The 21,530-nt window shown below is 32.1% G+C and overlaps 1 protein-coding gene across 5 annotated transcripts in view; it reads left to right on the top strand.

Annotated features, from left to right (window-relative positions):
- The window catches only part of Syt12 (Synaptotagmin 12), a 45,874-nt gene extending 29,013 nt beyond the window's left edge, over window positions 1-16,861 (top strand). For 3 of the 5 annotated variants that reach the window (XM_073977909.1, XM_073977903.1, XM_073977904.1), the window contains exons 2-7: window positions 3,170-3,442; window positions 3,512-4,959; window positions 15,412-15,556; window positions 15,617-15,740; window positions 15,812-16,044; window positions 16,119-16,861. In XM_073977909.1, the coding sequence (XP_073834010.1) occupies window positions 3,263-3,442; window positions 3,512-4,959; window positions 15,412-15,556; window positions 15,617-15,740; window positions 15,812-16,044; window positions 16,119-16,553 (2,565 nt within the window). In that variant the 5' untranslated portion in view covers window positions 3,170-3,262 and the 3' untranslated portion in view covers window positions 16,554-16,861. The remainder of the gene's footprint in view (window positions 1-3,169; window positions 3,443-3,511; window positions 4,960-15,411; window positions 15,557-15,616; window positions 15,741-15,811; window positions 16,045-16,118) is intronic. The other 2 variants (XM_073977908.1, XM_073977907.1) reach the window with 1 other exon arrangement.
- The last annotated feature ends 4,669 nt before the right edge of the window (window positions 16,862-21,530 follow it).

The following is a 21,530-nucleotide window of genomic DNA, read 5'->3' on the forward strand; positions in this document are numbered from 1 at the left end:
AGAAGCCGATATATTCAAAGAATAAAATGTTTAATTTGTCTCCACATGAGTTTTTTCCCATTCCGAACCCTAAATATTATCCGACTATCAGCAAAATCAATAGGCTTTTTCCTCTGTGGGCCCCCATCAACCCCCAAAATTTCGTGACTATCCGATCAAAATTCCAACCCTAGCGTGGTCAAAAAATGTAAAAAAATTGATATATTACTGACTTTTGCGATATCTCGGTTGTTTGCCCCCTTACGCCAACGTACTTTGCATCACTATAAAGGAGATCTTTTCTTCTTCCATTGGCGGACTTTCCTTTCGGAATACTCCTACCAGAAGCGGAGATATTCGCATAAAAAATGTTGACTTTTCTCCACATAAGCTTTTTGCTTATTCCGACTGCTAAATATTATCCGACCATCACCAAATTTAATAGGCTTCTTCCTATGTGGGACCCGCATCAACTCCCAACAAATTCGTGACGATCCGATCAAAATTGCGACCTGTAGCGTGATTACAAAAAAATCGGAAAATGGGATGCATTACCGACTATCGCGATATCTCTGTTGTTTGACCACCTACAACAGCCTACACACCTTTGTAAAGGTGATATGTTACTTTCCTTGTCAAGTTTTGCTTTTGATATACCTCTTAAAGAAACGGAGCTATTGGCTTTGAAATAAAACGTTGACCTTTTCTCCAAATAAGTTTTTGCCCATTCCGACCCCTGAATATTATCCGACCATCATCAAAATCAATAGGCTTTTTTCTCTGTGGGACCCCCCAATACTCCCAAAATTTCGTTATTTGGCCACCTACACCAACCTACTTCGCATCATTGTAAATGTGGGATATTCTACTTTCACAGTCAGGCTTTGCTTTTGGAAGCTCCCTAACCAAAGCTGTGATATTCGTCATTATAAGTAAAATCGCAAAAATGAAAAGTTGGGTTGTATTAGCGACTATTACGATATCTTCGTTGTTTGTCCATCTACGACAACCTGCTATACATCGTTGTAAAGGTGATATTTTTTATTTTCATTAGCAGGTTGGGCTTTTAATATACCCTTATAGATGCGGAGATATTCGCTTTGAAATAAAACGTTGACTTTTTCTCCAAATAAGTTTTTTGCCCATTCCGACCCCTGAATATTATCCTACCATCACCAAAATCAATAGGCTTCTTCCCCTTCGGGACCCTCATCAACAACCAAAATTTGGTGACGATCCGATCAAAATTGCGACCTGTAGCGTGGTTTGGAGGGACGGACGGACACACATAGCCAGATCGAGTCAGCTCGTCGAGACATTCATTTTGGTATATAGGTATAAGTATGGTTCTACGACCATTATTTCGATGCGTTACAAATACCAAAACCAACTTATAATACCCTCCACACATAGTGGTGTTGGGTATAAAAGTTTTATGTCATGATAGATTATGTCCCCAAGAGGAATAAAAAAAGCTGGTGCCGCATAGCTAACCACAGACCGGTCTATTGCTTGATAAGAAGTCAACAAGGTATCTTTGTCAGTACCCCAAGTGCTGCTGGTCAACGACTTGAAAACCTTGTTCCTACTTCTGATCCTGTCGCAAATATCTGTGGCTTGTGCGCGTCGAACATTACCCTCAATAACTTGGGGTAGTGGGGCAGTGATTCCATATTCCCCAGATAGTCAGTTATGTAGATATTTAGATTACGATATCTATGCCCTCTGGAGTTTGTGGAATTTCAGAAAGGTTAAACAGTTTTGAAAATATCACCCCGCGTTGGGGAAATCTCTGTTTCACTATTCGGGTTCTGGACTTCGTATTTCTGAATTCTATAAACGTATGGCGTCCGTAGATATATGTAGTTCATTATCCAGCGTTTCAAAGAGGACTGGAGGAAAGTCTTCTCTATATCCTCGAACAGCTTGGCATAGTTGGCATAGTATCAAAAGCTTTCGGTAGGTCAAAAGTCTCACGGCCTGCTCTGGTTAAGACCTCGACTGATGTGTGTCAACAAATATGTGTTTATGCCATTGAGTCGTATATTATGGTCAGATACTACCTCTAATGAATGTTTGAGGGGAGAATGGACATAGATTGAGCAGCACATGGTCGGGTGGACCAAAAATATTGCGGTACCAAAACAACTGTGCCTAAAATATTATAAAGGTATTTTTGATGATGTTTCCCCGAGGATAAAATGTAGTTTCCCAAGTGACACCACGGGGAAGTGAGTGAACTTATGAAATGAAGAAGCGACAAAGATAAATCCTGTTTTCGATAAATTAATCAATTTATAGATTTTTTAAAGAACAATAAAGTCGTTGTTGAGGGAAATAGTCGCCTCCAAGAGGTAAAAATGGCGGAAGAATATGCACCTGAGTGGTCTAATGGTTGCATGTGCGTTCATGTGTTGCCAGAATCCAGTGGTAGAATTGTTTGTTATCGATGTTGATTTTGTACGATTCTCAAATCGTGCATGGCTGTGCTTTAGATCACATTTCAAATTCAATTGGAATCTGTCAGCCCACTCAAAAGTGATCACTTCTTCCTCTTTTTCTCATTACACGAGTTGTTGCCGCGGGCCACGCCGCATAGTCTTTGACCCACGGAATAACAAAATGAATGTTTTCGACTTTTTTCATTTCAAACCACTTTTGTAATCTGATATGACATGAAAGCACCCCATACGCCAAAGACAGACACATCTCAAGCTGTGCGATTAAAAAAAAAAAAACTGAAATGAAGGCAAATTGATACACAATTTTACCTCTTCTTTACACCAATAATAACAATAATATATACCATACGTATGGATGAGTATTGAATGGATGGATATCTATGGAATGGACAAGACCCAGAATTTTAAGCTGTCGCAGCACATCACACAACAATGAAACTGTGTGTGCGTGTGTGTGTTGATAATTTAATTTAAATGAAACTTTAGCCCATATGAAAGAGCGGATGGATGGCCCTACCGTCAAAGAAGTATACATTTTTGAATTGATTTCAAAATCTATTCAAAAAAAGTATTGAATAAGTACAATGTGATGTTTGTTGTTATTATTTTATTTTGAACCGGAGGCTGTTGTAGTCGAAAAGTCTATTATATTCTTCGCAAGTTTTCCTCCACATTGATGGAAATTATTTTCAATTATTTTTGTTCTTGTTATTTTTTCTTTATTTTAGAAGAGGAGGAGCATGTTGATGGCAAACGTTTGGTGTAAAATGTGTGACAGATTTTGTTAAGAGGAGAGAAGACAAATAATACAATTGGGAAAAATGGATGAATCATCATCACTGACCCTTACCAGTTCCATATTGATAGCGTTATGTTTGGTAATATTTGGCTTGTTGCTATATCGTTATTTTGGACATCGCCAGGCGGTGTGGTCACGTTCGTATAAGGAAGAGAAGATTGGATTGTCGGCCCATAAGCTGTTCAAGCCAAATGGTTATATGGTGAGTTGTAAAATTCTCCCAAAATTATATGTAGGTATGATAATTCCTGTTTCCTCTCTTACCTTTTAGATCCACTCAGGCTCAGAGCTGTTGCTTAGCTCAAGTGGCAGCTTTAAACGGTTCGATACGGTGGACAAAGATTCGTTAAAGAACACTCAACATCAAAACTCACCCAAGCATGCCACAACCCCACTGTGGAACTTGGGGCAAAATGATCTAGAGATACCACCACAACCACTGCGACCTGCTCCAGCACCAGGTCCACCCAACGCAGCAGCTTCTCCATCTCCCTCAAGCCACAACACTAATCAACCAAAAATTGTTACATTTTCCCTGCAACTGACTAATGAATGTCCTGCAGGGTTAAGCAATCATGAACCGGTTAATATATTCCGCTCAGCGAATGGACACTCATCTTTGAAACACACAAGTCCCATGGAAATTCCTCCATTGGAGGCACCACCCAAACCTAAAGTAACAACGAATCATGTCAACACCACGATTTGCGGCGGTATTGCCAGCCACAACAACATTCCGAACACAGCCATACCCCGACCTGTAGCCAAAAAATCACCTCAACAAAATGGTTTTTCCTTAGAAGACAATCCTTATAGCTTTAAAAGTTCTGGCATGCGCCAGGACAGACCTCCCTTACAGCGGGCTAATACCAACATCTTTAGCAATAATAATAACAACAACACCAATCCTTTTCTAGAAAATACAACAGCAACAACAAAAACAATTTACAACACTGCCTTATCAATCAATCAAATGACCAATGACGACATACCTGAACCAAAAACAACCGAAGCAACAACAACAGCAGCAACGATTCCTGCTAATCCTTTCATAGAAGAAACAAAATATAACACCATCTCTTCGTATCGCAAACCAAGTTTGGCCTCTCACAACGAAGTACCACCACCCTCTGCGGTGCCATTTACATTTCGCAGTCGTTCCTTTTCACAAACTGAAGTTCCCACCACCAAGGATGAATCTCCCATGATTTCATTGAAAAATTTGGCCAATGTTTTCCAAAATCCCACACAATCCTTGCCAAATCCCGGCAATCCTTTTGTCCATGTGGCGAGAAAAATCAAAGGTCCACATATGTTGCAGAAAACAATTTCGGAAGATTTTCTCTTTAGGAAATTTGGTTATAGTGGTTTTGGAGGTACGGGAACAACACAACAACAGAGTAGTCTAAATGGCCAGCTCAATGGTAACGGCAGCGATATGGGTAATGGTGGAACCCCCTCACCATCGTCATCATGGAATTTTAGCCGTTTTCTTATGCAGGAAGACACACCATTTGGTTTGTGGCGCCGCAATAGCTCCCAGACTTCCTTGAATTCGGGCAGCATGACTTCGTTGGTAGATGGTGGTAAATTGGAACGTGCAATTTCTTGCGAATCTGTGGACTCGGATTATGAGTCGTTGGGCTATACTAATGATTTTGATCAGTCCAGCTATACCCAGATTACGGGATATCTGTGTGTGGGCTTGAACTATGACAAGTGAGTATTAGTGGATTAAACATTGTCTTCTGATTAATTAGAGACCCTAAAAGGGTCATTGCAGATCAGATATTGTTTACTCTTGGATTTTGAGCAGGACCGAACTTTTTCTACCCTCCACCATAAATTTTGTTGGTTGATTGATGTGGCTGAAACATAATCTTCATAAATTCCCACCATTCTTGCACCGAAACCGGCAATTATTTACAGGAAATGTGGCTAAAATCTGTAAAATACCGAAAATCGGGAGGTACCGTTCTATATGAAATTGCTTAGGAAAAATGTTGTAGCCCCACCGAAGACTAAATACCAAAATCCAGCAATTTTGTTTGGATAATGGTGAAATCGTGGACCTGAACTGACAATTATATGCTGGAATATTTTATACGCCCAAAGAAGGCTAAATAAATAAAATAAAAATAAAAACAAAAGCAAAAATAAAAATAAAAAAATAAAATAAAATAACATAAAAATAAAATAAATATTAAAATAAATAAATAATAAAATAAAATAAAATAAAATAAAATAAAATAAAATAAAATAAAATAAAATAAAATAAAATAAAATAAAATAAAATAAAATAAAATAAAATAAAATAAAATAAAATAAAATAAAATAAAATAAAATAAAATAAAATAAAATAAAATAAAATAAATTAAAATAAAATAAAATAAAATAAAATAAAATAAAATAAAATAAAATAAAATAAAATAAAATAAAATAACATAAAATAAAATAAATATTAAAATAAAATAAAAACAAAGACTAAACACCTCTTCCAAGCTCATTTGGTCCGTGCCGTTAACAGTTCCGTCTGCTGCGTTTGCCAGATCCGCATCAACCATATGTCAACTTGGGTGAGGTGGTCTTATACCCATCCAGGACTACTTCCCTGTAGGAGTTATGTTGATGCGCCATAACATCTCCCAGTTTGTCTCCAACTTCGTCGTCGGAATACGAGACACCCCCGCAGTCCTCTCATCAACAACAAACAAAGCGGCGATATGTTGCATCTCCCAGCGTGTCTCGAACTTCGTAGTCGGATTTAACTTCGACGTCAGAATACGAGACACCCCCGCAGTCTCACCAACAACAACAAACGCACAATCTATCACCCTATGTTGTTGTTTAGTGCCCCGGAAATGCATCATTCCTGAAAGTAAAGTGTGGGACTTCCGAGGTAGAGATGCTGAATGTCTACTTACCAACGATGATGTGCATTGCGTTATATGTTCGACATTAGTTCGCTATTGGAGGGTAAAAACCGCTTGGTTCTAGGGGATTTCAGTGCTCATCATGGGGTTTGACATCCCGTCCTGGGCAATGACCAGAGGGGTGCATTAATAGCCCCACGTTTTGAATAAAACGTTCCTACCAGGATAAGAGGAGATTGTAACAGATCGCCGGACACCACCATTGCCGCACCCGGTCCTTGGCTCAAACCATCTTCCCATCATCGTCTCCGTCAACAGACCACGCGACTTTATAACCTCTGATCGCCGTATTTTTTTGAACCATGAGCATTTCAGAGAATTTACCAATCATCCATTCCCTCAGATCCTCGGGTAGCTTAGAGAATTTTCCGGGACATCATCACTGCTGCAGCCGCTCGCTTCATACCCGCTAGTCGAATACCCGAAATAAGACCAAATTTCAGGTCGTTTCTTTAGGCTCAGGCAATCTCCCCATAATTGTCTCCAGCAGCAAATCACCCGATTTCATTACATCTGAACGCCTCACTTGCATTAATCCTGGGAAATCTAAATGGGCTACTTTCAGAGAGTTCACTAATCACCGCTTCAGAGAACTGCCACAACCATCTGATGTTTGGGTAGCAGAAAGAAAGCAGAAAGGACGTTCCGCGGCATCATCACTGCTGCAGCCGCTCGCTATATACCTGCCTGTCGAATACCCGAAATTTCCCAGCAAAAGCGACTGGGTTAGCAAATGAGCGGCAGGAAGCTGACACTGAAAGTTAACAGTTGGGTCGGTCAGCATAAGCGGAACTAGTGGCTAAATCATCTGAAGAGTTGCAAGTTGCAACATTGGAGCCGGAATAAGTGAATTGTGGGCAACGGTCAAGTCACTCTCGAACCCTGGAAAGAAGGAAGATAGGACCTCAGACTAATCCGAAGAGGTGTTCTAGTTATTTTAATCGACAATTTGTCAAGTAACCCTGGAGTGACAGGACGCAGAAAAGAGTACTATTTCGCATTGGATCTCTTCCTACCGAGGATGAACCACCAAAGTTTACAATGGATGATGTATCGAATGCAATCAGGAACGCTAAATCATCTAACGCATTGAGTCCTGATGTAATCTCCATGGAAATGTTGAAGCAGCTGGATTAGCCAGAGTCGAGTATTTTACTAAAGTTCTCAACTTGTCGCTAGGAACCCACATAATTCCTGAATCTGGAAAATGTGCAGGGTGGTCCCGCTACTGAAGCCAGGTAAAGATGCTAGCAAATGTGAATCGGGCAGACCGATTTCGCTTGCCGCACGTAGCAAAGACCATGGAGGCCTTAATCCTCCCAAGCGTCAGAAATAGCTATCCAGTTGCCGTTCATCAGCATGGGTCCCTAAGCAGTACATCACTACAACAGATTTGCACGCCAGAGCATGCCGTGCGATAGGACAGTATTGGAGGCGCTCGACGTATCAAAAGCCTTTTATACTGTCACCGTCCGGCCATTTTTGAAACGTTGGATAATCAATTATATGTGTGGACGCCAGTCGTACGTGGAATTCAGAAACAAGAAGTTCAAGCCCCATAGATTGAAATACATAGTTAGTTCCCCAAGGTGGGGTAATATCTCCAGAACTGTTTAATCTCTACCTCTCCTGTAGTCCATCCCTCCAGACGGTATTGAGATCGTAACGTATGTGGATGATTATACGATCTGGTCTTCAGATACCTTCCCTGATGTCATTTGTGAAAGGCTGAACTCCTATTTGACGGATGTTACCACCTTTTTCCACGCAAGTAATATGTAAATATCCTCCACTAAAAGTACAGAGTGGCCGTTCACCACATGTACTGCAGAGGGGAGCACTGTCATGAATGACATGGTCGAGCAGAATTCCGACCACTAATTACCCTAAGATTGTAGGGGTCACATTCGACAGCATGTTCACGTGGTCCGCGCATGCCACAACTATCTGCGATAAGCTGAGATGTAGGAATAAGGTCCTCAAGTCTATATCCGGCAGCTCTTGGTTGCAGATAAAAAACCTTGTTAACCACATATAAAGCGATAGGTCGGTCTGTGGTAATTTATTTTTTTTTTTGGTATTTTTTATCAGCATCGTGGATTTTTTAATAATATATTTTTCAAAATCGTGGATTTTTTAATAATATTTTTTTTCAAAATCTTTTATTTTTTAATAACATTTTTTTCAAAATCGTGGATTTTTTTAATAATATATTTTTTAAAACCGTGGATTTTTTTAATAATATTTTTTTCCAAATCTTTTATTTTTTAATTACAATTTTTTTCAAAATCGTGGATTTTTTTAATAATATTTTTTTCCAAATCTTTTATTTTTTAATTACAATTTTTTTCAAAATCGTGGATAAAATTTTTTCAAATCGTGGACTTTTTAATAGTATATATTTTTAATCGTGAATTTTTTAATAATATTTTTTCAAAATCGTGGATTTTTGAATAATATTTTTTTTTTAAATCGTGGATTTTTAAAATATTTTTTTTCAGATCGTGGACAATTTTTTCAAAATCGTGGTTTATTTATATACTAGCAAAGTGCCCGCAACTTCGTGTGCGGAAAGGATACAAAAAATAAACAATATGTAGTATGGAAATTGCACTGTTGCAACACTGAAAATGTTGTTGCACTAATACCAATTTTAATCAATATTTATTTTTATTTTAGTACTGTACGTACCCCTTTAGTTCGATTTTCAAAAAGATCGGCCGTATCTCACCCTTACACATTAACAGATCAACTCACCCTAATTCCAAAAAATACAGATTCCAGCACTGTCCCTACACCCAAAAACAAACTGGGTACCATTAAGTACTTTTCGTATACTCATGGTACGTATTTTGACGACATATCTCAACCCTACACTGACATTAATGCAAAATAATAACAATAATAATTCCAAATCTCAAGATTCCAGCTGTATCCGTTCGTCCAATTCCTAATTGTACCAAACATATTATTATTTCGTACTCTTCGTATCCACAAGTAAGATTTTCCAAAACTACATCAATCCTTCACTTTAACAATAATCTTAATTCCAAATTTCAGGATTCCAGCTGTATCCGTTCGTCCAATTCCTAATTGTACCAAATTTGGAACAATTGAGAACTTTCGTACCCATTAGTGCGATTTTTTAAAACTTCCTCAATGCAACAGGGCTACAATAATCATAGTTTCAAATTGCAGGGTTCCACTGCTATCTGTTCACCTAACTCCAAATTGTACCAAATTTAGTACTTTTCGTACCCATAACTACGATTTTTTAAAACTACCTGAATCCTACTCTTCGGCTGTAATCGTAATTCCAAATTTCACCCAAATCCAAGTTGTACCAAATTTAGTAAGATTTAGTACTTTTCATATCCATAAGTACGAATTTTCTACCCTAATCCTACACTCCAACAGCAATCACAATTCCAAATTTCGGGATTCCAGCTCTATCCGTTCACCCAAATCCCCATTGTACCAAATTTAGTACAATTTAGTACATAAGTACGAATTTCCAAAACTACCTCAATCCTACACTCCACCAGTAATCCCAATTTAAAATTTCGAGATTCCAGCGAGAGATTCCGTTCACCCACAGCCCCATTGTACCAAATTTAGTACTTTTCGTACACTCATAATTTCCAAAAACCCTTTAGTACATCTCTCGTACTCTATCCTTTCGCCCAAATCCAAACTGTGCTAAATTTAGTACCATTTATAACTTTTCGTTCCCATTAAGTACAATTTTCCAAAACTACTTCAATCCTACACTCCAACAGAAATCTCAATTCCACATTTTAGGATTCCAGCTTTATCCGTTCATCCAAATCCCCATTGTACCAAATTAAGTACCATTTAGTACTTTTCGTACACATATGTAAGTATGCATTTTCCAAACCATCTCCCTTTTTAGAAGTACCACTTCCCAACTTTGATTTCCATACCAAATTCCATGATTCTAGCTATATCCGTTCAAAATATACAATTGGTACTAAATTTTTGTAAATTTTAGTACTTTTTGTACACTTAGTACACCCTACACCCTTACAGTAATCTTAATTAAAAACGTCATGTTTCAAGCTCTATTCGTTCCCCCAAATCCATGTTGTACAAAATTTAGTAACACTTAGTGCTTTCCGTACTTATAAGTACGAATTTCTAACACTACCTCAATCATACACTTCAAAAGTAATCTTAATTCCAAATTTCAGGATTCCAGCTCTACCCGTTCACATAAATCTAAATTGTACCAAATTTAGTACTTTTCGTACCCATATGTACGAATATCTTAAACTTTCTCAATTCTGCAGTTCAACAGTAATCTTAATTCCAAATTTCAGGTTTCAAGCTCCATCCATTCACTCAAATCCAAATGGTACCAAATTTAGTACCATTTAGTACATCTCGTACTCATAAGTACGAACTTCCAAAACCATTTCCTTATATCAACGCCATATCCCAAACTTGATTAACACACCAAATTTGAAGATTGTAGCTATATCCGTTCAAAATATACATTTAGTACCAAATTTAGTAACTTTTAGTACTTTTCGTACACTTATCGGTCGAATTTCCAAAAATCCTTTGGTACATCTCTATAACTCTCCATCACTGCCCTCGTTCAAAATTTCCGAATTCTAGCTCTTCGCGTTCGCCTAATACAATGGATACTATATATAGTACCCTTTAGTACTTTTCGTACCATTCTAGGACGAATTTCCAAAAACCCCTTTACACAAAAACAAATTGTAGCAAATTCTGTACCATTTAGTACTTTTCATAGTATTTTTTTCCTGCATATCTTAATACCACACACAAACAGTGACTCTAAGAACAAATTGTAGAATTCCAGCTCTGTTCCTACACCCGATACCAAATTTAGAACGATTTAGTACTTTTCGTATACTTATGGTATACACGTATTTCTTAAACCACCTTCATATGCCAACGCCACACACCAATACTCACCCTGACTAATAACAAATTGAGTGTCATTTCGTAATTTTCGTATACATATGGTACGTATTTCGATAACATCCCCTAACCTAAGTACTCTTCGTACCCATAAGTGCAATTTTCCAAAACTACCTCAATCCTTCACTTAAACTGTAACCATAATTCCAAATAACTAAGAATAACTAAGAATTTCCAAAACTACGTCAGTCCTACACTCCAACAGTAATCCTAATTTCAAATTTCAGGACTCAAGCGCTATCCGTCACCCAAATCCTAATTGTACCACATCTAGTACCATTTAGTACTTTTCATATTCATAAGTACGAATTTCCAAAATCACCTTAATCCTACAATCCAACAGCAGTCTCAATTCCAAATTTCGGGATTCCAGCTCTATCCGTTCAACCAAATCCCCATTGCACCAAATTAAGTACCATCTATAACTTCTCGTTCCCATAAGTACGATTGTCCAAAACTACTCCAATCCTACACTCCAACACAAATCTCAATTCAACATTTCAGGTTTCCAGCTTTATCCGTTCACCCAAATGCCCATTGTACCAAATTTAGTACCAATTAGTACTTTTCGTACATAGTTTCCGAAAACCCTTTACTACATCTCTCTTACTCTTCATCCGTGACCCTCAGTCCAAATTTGAGGAATCGGACTCTATCCGTTCACCGAAATCCAAGCAGTATTAAATTTAGTACCATTTAGTACTTTTCGTACCCATAGGTACGAATTTCCAAAACTTCCACAATCCTAAACTCCACCAGTAATCTCAATTCCAAATTTCGAGATTCCAGCTCTATCCGTTCACCCAAATCCCCATTGTACCACATTTAGAACCATTTAGTACTTTTCATACACTTATGTGTACTTATGTACGAATTTCCAAACTTCCCCAATCGTACACTCCAACAGTAATACCAATTTCAAATTTCAGCATTCCAGCTCTATCCGTTCACCCAAATCCATATAGTACCAAATTTAGTACCATTTAGTACTTTTCTTACACATAAGTACGAATTTACAAAACTACCCTCATATCTCAATCCTACACTTTAGCAGTAATCGTAATTCCAAATTTCAGGTTTCCAGCTCTATCCGTTCACCCAAATCCAAATTGTACTAAATTTAGTACCATTTAGTACTTTTCGTTCCCATAAGTATGAATTTCCAAAACTCCCTCATACCTACACTCCACCAGTAATGTCAATTCCAAATTTCGAGATTCCAGCTCTATCCGTTCGCCCAAATCCCCATTGTACTAAATTTAGTACCATTTAGTACTTTTCGTACACATGAGTATGAAGTTTCCAAACCATCTCCTTTTAGAAGCACCACTTCCCAACCTTGATTTCCATAACAAATTCCATGATTCTAGCTATATCCGTTCAAAATATACAATTGGTACTAAATTTTGTAAATTTTAGTACTTTTCGTACACTTAGAGGTCGAATTTCCAAAAACCCTTTGGTACATCTTTCTAACTCTCAATCAGTTACCTTCATGCCAAATTTCAGCTCTTTCCGTTTGCCTAATACAAAGGGTACCATATTTAGTACCTTCTAGTACTTTTCGTACCCTTCTAGGTCGAATTTCCAAAAACCCAGCCTTATCTCACCCCTACACACCAACAGCAACCCACACCAAAATTTGGAGATTCTAGCTTCAGCGGTTTCGTCTGGGCGATGATATGCAGTCAGTCACTCACTCACTCATCACTAAGCTCTTTTATATATATAGATTCATATTAAACTTATATTTCATATAAGATAATCAGTATGGAAAAACATAGCATTAGCAGCAATGGCTATCAGCAGGATCTTTTAATAATATTTTTTTTCAAAATCGTGAATTTTTTAATATTTTTTTTTAAAATTGTGGATTTTTTAATATTTTTTAAAATCGTGGATTTTTTAATAGTTTTTTAAAATCGCGGCTTTTTTAATATTTTTTTAAATCGAGGATTTTTTAATATTATTTGTTTAAAATCGTGGATTTTTTAATATTATTTGTATAAAATCGTGGATTTTTTAATAATATATTTTTCAAAATCGTAGGTTTTAATTAATATTTTTACAAATCGTGGATTTTTTAATATTATTTTTTTAAAATCGTGGATTTTTTAATATTATTTTTTTAAAATCGTGGATTTTTTAATATTTTTTAAGCCTCGGATTTTTTAATATTTTTTTAAGCCTTGGATTTTGTAATATTTTTTAAGCCTCGGATTTTTTAATATTTTTTAAACCTTGGATTTTTTAAGCCTTGGATTTTTTAATATTATTTTTTTTAAATATTGGATTTCTGAAATATTATTTTTTAAAATCTTGGATTTTTTTTTAATATTTTTTTAAAATTGTTGGATTTTTTAATATTTTTTAAAATCGTGGATTTTTTATATTATTTTTTAAAATCGTGGATTACTCAAATATGTTCGTAGATTTTTTAATAGTATATTTTTCAAAATCGTGGGTTTTTAATAATATGTTTTTCAAAATCGTTTTTTTTTTTAATAAAGTTTTTTTTTCAAAATCGTATATTTTATTTATTTATTCATATTTAACTTATATTTCATATAAAATAATCAATATGGAAAAACATAGCATTAGCAGCAATGGTTATAAGCAGGATATTTTAATATTTTTTTCAAAATCGTGGATTTTTATAATAATATTTTTTTCAAAATCGTGGATTTTTAATAATATTTTTTTCAAAATCGTGGATTTTTTTAATAATATTTTTTTCAAAATCGTGGAGTTTTTAACAATTTTTTTTTCAAAATCGTGGATTTTTTAACAATTTTTTTCAAAATCGTAGATTTTTTAACATTTTTTTTTCAAAATCGTGGATTTTTTTTATATTTTTTTAAAAATCGTGGATTTTTTAACAATTTTTTTTTCAAAATCGTGGATTTTTTTTATATTTTTAAAAAATCGTGGATTTTTTAACAATTATTTTTTTAAAATCGTGGATTTTTTAATATTATTTTTTTAAAATCGTGGATTTTTTAATATTATTTTTTTTAATTGTGGATTTTTTAATATTTCTTTTTTAATCGTGGATTTTATTTATTTATTCATATTTAACTTATATTTCATATAAGATAATCAATATGGAAAAACATAGCATTAACAGCAATGAACATCAGCAGGATTTTTTTAATAATATTTTTTTCAAAATCGTGGATTTTTTAATAATATATTTTTCAAAATCGTGGATTTTTAATAATATTTTTTTCAAAATAGTGGATTTTTTAATATTATTTTTTTTTTCAAATCGTTTATTTTTTAAAAATAATTTTTTCAAATCGTGGATTTTTTCATATTATTTTTTTAAAATCGTGGATTTTTCAAATATTATTGTTTTAATTCGTAAATTTTTTAATAATATATTTTTCAAAATCGTGTATTTTTTAATAACAATTTTTTCAAAATCGTGGATTTTATTTATTTATTTATGTTATTATTTAACTTATATTTAATATCAAATAATTAATATGGAAAAACATAGCATTAGCAGCAATGGCTATCAGGTAATTCGTGGATTTTTTAATATTTTTTTTCAAAATCGTGGATTTTTAATATTTTTTTCAAAATCGTGGATTTTTTAATAATATTTTTTTCAAAATCGTGGATTTTTTAATATTTTTTTAAATCGTGGATTTTTTAATAAAATTTTTTCAAAATCGTGGATTTATAATAGTATTTTTTGAAAATTGTGGACTTTTAGTAATATTTTCTTCAAAATCGTGGATTTTTTAATAATATTTTTTTATAAATCGTGGATTTTTTAATAATATTTTTTTATAAATCGTGGATTTTTTAATATTATTTTTTAATGTCGATTATTTATTAATAATATTTTTTTATAAATCGTGGATTTTTTAATATTATTTTTTAATGTCGATTATTTATTAATAATATTTTTTTCAAAATCGTGGATGTTAAAATAATATTTTTTTTTTTTCCAAATCGTTGATTTTTTAATAATATTAAAATGTTACAAGAACAACCAAACTTGGATTATGATCTCGAATATGAAATACTTGACTACAGACCACTCCGTACTATACCTCGACCACTAAAGTTAATAAATTTTCGCTTAATTGCGTATTGAGGTGCTCCTCAGGAGTACCAGCGCTTCTTTTAGGGAGACATTTTTCTATCCGTTACTTGTGGACGCGTCCCATAGAAGTTGTAGGAGCCTATAAGGCAATATACTTAAGAATACTTTTCTCTAATCCGTTATCCCTCTCTTTCTTCTCACTTTCAGAAACTCCATAACACCACAGGGAGTTGATTTACAAGTTAACATTATCGAGGCCAAAGGTCTAATCTTGCCCTTTAAAGTGGATTCCATTGACACATTTGTAAGGGTTTATTTGGTGCCCGATCAAACTGGATCCCTGCAAACAAAAGTAAATATTTCCCCCCTCCTCCTATTAGATTTCTCCTAACTATCATTATTTTTCAAACAGGTGGTAGAGGACTCATCAACACCAACCTATAATGAAGCTTTACATTTCTGGTTAAGTAAACATTATGTCCGGCATTCGTTATGGTTCCATTTGTTTCACAATGGAGATGCCCACACATTAATAGGTTCGTTTGTGGCAAGAATTCCCGGAAATTATTCATTGAAAATTTAATTGGTGTGAAATTTGTTTCTTTAGGTGAAGCTGAAATGGAAATTGGTGAAATACCCAAACCCACAACCACATGGATACCATTGACCGATTCTCGAAAAATCAATGCACAATGGGGTGAGCTGATGTTTTCTCTCAGTTATTTGCCGACAGCAGAACGCATTACCATTGTGGTGGTCAAAGCCCGTAATCTACAACTAAGAGTGCCTAGCAAAAGAAATCCGGATATTATGCATGACATACAAAACATTTTCGTTAAGGTAAATTACACACATAATTTGTATATATTTGGATGCAACCCCTAAGTTATTACATGTGTATTTTTGGTTGACAGGTCTATTTGATGAACAACGACAAAAAGGTTCTCAAGAAACGTACTTCGTTGAAACGCAAGGATCGTTGTCCAGTTTTCAATGAATTTGTGATATTCAGTTTGCCGCCACAAAGTCTGACAACGGCGCAAATACGTCTAACTGTCTATGGTACAACGCAAGATGATCCCACAACGGTAACACCCCTGGGTCATGTATTTGCTGGGAGTAGTTGTTCAAACGGTAAGGGGTTACGGCATTGGCATCAAATGCTTTCATCTTTGAGGAAACCGGTGGCAATGTGGCATGTTTTAAGGCGTGGCGGCAGCACCACGTTGAATAACTCAGTGATAGATGGTAATGGAGAAGTGATGAGCAGTGGAGGTGCAGAAGCTGTTCACAATTTTGTGCCACATTCAAATAATATTCAATGTGCCAAAAGAAATAGTGTATTCTAAGAAAATAGGAGGAATAGCAGTACGGTCCAAGGGAACGTTTACAGTGCTCACTATCATGATAATCGATAATAATTTTGCTTTTACTTGACATAAACCAAGAAATATGTGTTTATCATGTAAACATTTTTTTCAAGATCGTGATTTTTAATGATGTTTTTTCTATGATCGCGGATTTACTTTAATACTTTTTTTCAAAATTGTGAATTTTTTAATAATATTTTTTTGAAAATCGTGGATTTTTAATTACATTTTTTGCAATTCGTGGATTTTTTAATAATATTTTTTTTTCAAAATGGTGGATTTTTAAATAATATTTATTTCAAAATGGTGGATTTTAATAATATTTTTTTAAAATCGTGGTTTTGCTAATAATATTATTTTCAAAATCATGGTTTTGCTAATAATATTATTCTCAACATCGTAGATTTTTTAACCATATTTTTTTATTCGTGGATTTTTTAATAATATTTTTTTCAAAATCGTAGTTTTTCTTATAACATTATTTTAAAAATCGTAGTTTTTTAAACATATTTTTTTATTCGTGGATTTATAATATTGTTTTCAAAATCGTGTTTTTTTAATATTTTTTTTAATCCTGCATTTTTAATTTTTTTTCAAAATCGTGAATTTTTTAATAATATTTTTTCAAAATCGTGGATTTTTTAATAATATTTTTTTCAAAATCGTAGATTTTTTAATAATATTTTTTTTCAAAATCGTGGATTTTTTAATAATATTTTTTTCAAAATCGTAAATTTTTTAGCCATATTTTTTATTCGTGTATTTTTTAATAATATTTTTTTAATCGTGGATTTTTATATTTTTTTTCAAAATCGTAGATTTTTTAATAATATTTTTTTCAAAATCGTGGATTTTTTAATAATATTTTTTTCAAAATCGTGGATTTTTTAATAATATTTTTTTCAAAATCGTGGATTTTTTAATAATATTGATTCCAAAATCGTGGTTTTTTAATAATATTTTTTTCAAAATCGTAGTTTTTTAATAATATATTTTCAAAATCGTAGATTTTTTAATATTTATTTTAATCGTGAATTTATTAATAATTTTTTTGTTTTTCAAAATTTATTTTTTTTCAAATCACTGATTTTGTAATAATAGTCCATATTTACTTTAGGCAATTTTCCTTGCAGCAATTGTCAGTTGGAAGGAGAGAGAGGTGAGGAATATGGGAACCCTTGCTTCTCAACACCATCTCTTACCCACAAACTGACAATTGCCGCAAGGAAAATTGCCTAATGTAAATATGGACTTTATTTTTTCAAAATTCAAATTTATTTCAAATCATGGAATATACATATATTTTACAAACTTATTTTTTTCCAAACGTGAATTAAATTTATTTTTTCTTTCTTTTAGTGAAGTTTTTAAAATTTTTTTTTTCAAAATATTTGTTTTTTCAAAATCGTGATAATTTACAAAATATTTTTTCAAAATCGTGGATTAAAAAAAATCAAATTGAAGATTTTAATTTTTTGTTTTTCAAAATTAAATTTTTTTTCCAAATCATGGATTAACCTGCAAGAATCTACACATTTTTAATACGATAATAATTTTTCCTTTACGTTTTAGATTTTTTTTAGATCGAGTTCTGGAACAGAACAAATATTATTTTCATATTTTTCAAATCGAGGAACATGCTTTGACCAATTTAATTTTTTTAAATCGTGCAATATACATACATATATTTTATTTTCAATTTTTTTTCCGAATCGTAGATTAAATTTATTTTTTAAAAATCGTCGATTTTTTACAAATACTCGTCGATTTTTAAAATATTTTTTCAAAACCGTGAATTTTTAAACATTTTTTTAAATTGTGAGTTTAATATTTTTTTCAAAATCGTGGATTTTTTAACCTTTTTTTAAAAATATAAGATCTTTAGATTTTTTTTTTCAAAATCGTTATTATTTAAAAAAATTATTTTCAAAATCGTGGATTTTTAAAAAAAATATTTTTTTTTCAAAATCGTGATAATTTAAAAAATATTTCTTTTCAAAATCCTGGGTTTTTAAAAAATATTGTTTCCAAAATCGTCATAATTTAAAAATATTTATTTTCAAAATCGTGTAATTCTAAAAATATATATTTTTAAAGTCGTGGATTTTCAGTAAATATTTGTTTTTTCAAAATCGTGATAATTTACAAAATATTTTTTCAAAACCGTGGATTAAAAAAATCAAAATCGTGATAATTTACAAACTATTTTTTCAAAACCGAGGATTAAAAAAATCAAAATCGTGAATTAAAAAGTATGTTTTTTTTAATTAAAGATTTTATTTTTTGTTTTTCAAAATTTAAATTTTTTCCAAATCATGGATTTTTTAATAATAGCTCTGTTCCAGAACCTGCAAGAATCTACACATTTTTAATACGATAATAATATGTCCTTACCGTTTACCGTTTACCGAGGAACATGTTTTTAAAAAAATATAATTTTTTTAAAATCGTGGAATATACATATATTTTTTAAAATTTCAATTTTTTTTCAAAATCGTGGATTTTTAAACATATTTTTTAAAAAATCTTGGATGTTTTTCAAAATCGTGTATTTATTTTTTTTTCAAAATCGTGGATTTTTAAAACTTTTTTTAAAATATAAGATTTTTAAAAAATATTTTTTTTCAAAATTATGGATTTTTGAAAAATATTTTTTTTTTCAAAATTATGGATTTTTGAAAAATATGTTTTTTCAAAATCGTGGATTTTTGCAAAATATTTTTTTCAATATAGTGGGTTTTTTTAATAATATATTTATATATAATTCCAATTTTTTCCAAATTTCTTTTTTAAAAATCGTCGATTTTTACAAATATTTTTTTAAATCGTCGATTTTTAAAATATTATTTTCAAAATCGTTTATTTTAATTTTTTTTTTTTAAATCGTGGATTTATTTTTTTCAAAATCGTGGATTTTTAAACAATTATTAAAAATATAAGATTTTTAAAAAATATTTTTTTTCAAAATTGTGGATTTTTTAAAAATATTTTTTTTCAAAATCGTGGGTTTTTAATAATATTTTTTTTTTACAAAATCGTGGGTTTTTTAATAATATTTTTTTTTAATTTAATTTTTTTTCCAAATCTTGGTTTAATTTTATTTTATGTTTATCATTTATGTAAGCGCTAGTGTAAATGATGGTTAAGCAAGAAAAATAAGTTGAGGAATTATGACACGATCTCAGTGTTTTCTAATAAATAATAAATTTTTATGTAAGGAATTGATTAAATACAAGGATTTATGATAAACTTTACATAAAGTCCTGCTTTTGTTGACAATATTATTGCAAAACAATACATATTTCGCATTAAATAATTATTAACTTATATTAGTTTAGTAAAACGCATTTTACATTAAACATGTTTTATAAAACATGCACCTTTTAAGTTGTCAATTCCAATACAATATCTGTCAAATAAATGAAAAAAAAAACTCCCAAAACACCAGTTTTAAGTGCAGGTGTAAAATACGTTTAAGGTATTGTCCCATTTTAAAGAGCAGGTTCACTTTCTCTTTCATTATACTATTATACTATTATATTTTATACTCTCTACATTCCAAATATCTTTCCAACATATTTTTGACAAATTGGTATTTTGCCGATTTGCCTTGCTAACAATCGGATTATCCATAACCAATCGTCCCTTCATTTCACAGTCTCATCACAAACAAATACTGCCTACTTAATATCTTGATGAGTACTACTACTGCCTATGTCCCTCTCTTGATCTCTATGTTTTCGTTGAAAGTACAATTATTTTATTTTCCAATAGAATATATTGCAAATAGATATACAAATATATAACAAACAACTAAAAATATTAAAAAAAATATTTCTGTATTAAATACATAAATATTTAATGAACTCTTTATGATATTAATGTCGAAATAAACAAAATTCGAATCTCTACTCACCTGTTATTTACTCATCTCAACACACATACTCTCTAATTGGTTCAAACAGTGACTGTATCTCTCATCATGTATCTCTTTCTAAATCTAAATCTCTGACCCCTTTTGTTATACTCAATAAATCTATACAATTTTTACTAAACGAAGAATATTAACGAGAAGAAAGCGATAAAAATATTTAAAAATATATATAACTATTTAAAATATTAATATTAACAAAACCAACAAAACTTAAGACCAAAAATAAACGTTTTTTATACCTAAATTAATTGCTAAACCAAAACAGAACCGAAAAACGAACTAAATGTTGTTGAAAGTATTTAATACGTGTTAAATTATAATTATAAACAAAACCCCTATGTTAAATCAAATATATATTAATAAAATAAATATTTATTAATACACATTATATACATTTATCTTAACTTTAATACAATCATTAGAAAAATCCAGTATATATTTATAACAAAAGAAAAAAAAAACAGTCAATATGAAACTGTGAAACAAAATGTCTGTTCTAGAACCTAGAAGAATCTACAAATTTTTTTTTATGATATCGAAAAAAAATTTAAAAATTAGTACATATATCCTTGCAGTTCTGGAACAGACCAATATTATCATATTTGAGTTACAGTGAAATCTTGATAATTTTTGTGTAGTAGAAAATAGGAGAAGGGAGTGTCAGAAAATGTGAAAAACAGTACTAGACATTACTATTTTGCAGGTTTTGGAACACAGCTAGATTCTGCTCTGCCAAATTTGAAGAAGAAGAAAACAGGATAATAGAGCATCATTTGGGGCCATTTAAAGGATACGTTATTTTGAACTAGTTCATTCCGGAACTATTCAACTTTAGTTTTAAGTATTATCAATAATGAACAGTCCATGTTAGTCTAACGAATTTAATGGTGAAGCGAACTACATTATATACTAGAAGGGTTATTCTGTAACAACTAACAACAACTATTGATATTGTAAAAATTTATTTTGTTATTGCAATAACAATAAAACAAACAAATGGAACTTTTGTCAGCCTATTCTGT

This window comes from Musca autumnalis, unplaced genomic scaffold (assembly GCF_047663935.1).
Source record: "Musca autumnalis isolate F117 unplaced genomic scaffold, ASM4766393v1 scaffold_3, whole genome shotgun sequence".
In the NCBI taxonomy this organism is placed as follows: domain Eukaryota; kingdom Metazoa; phylum Arthropoda; class Insecta; order Diptera; family Muscidae; genus Musca; species Musca autumnalis.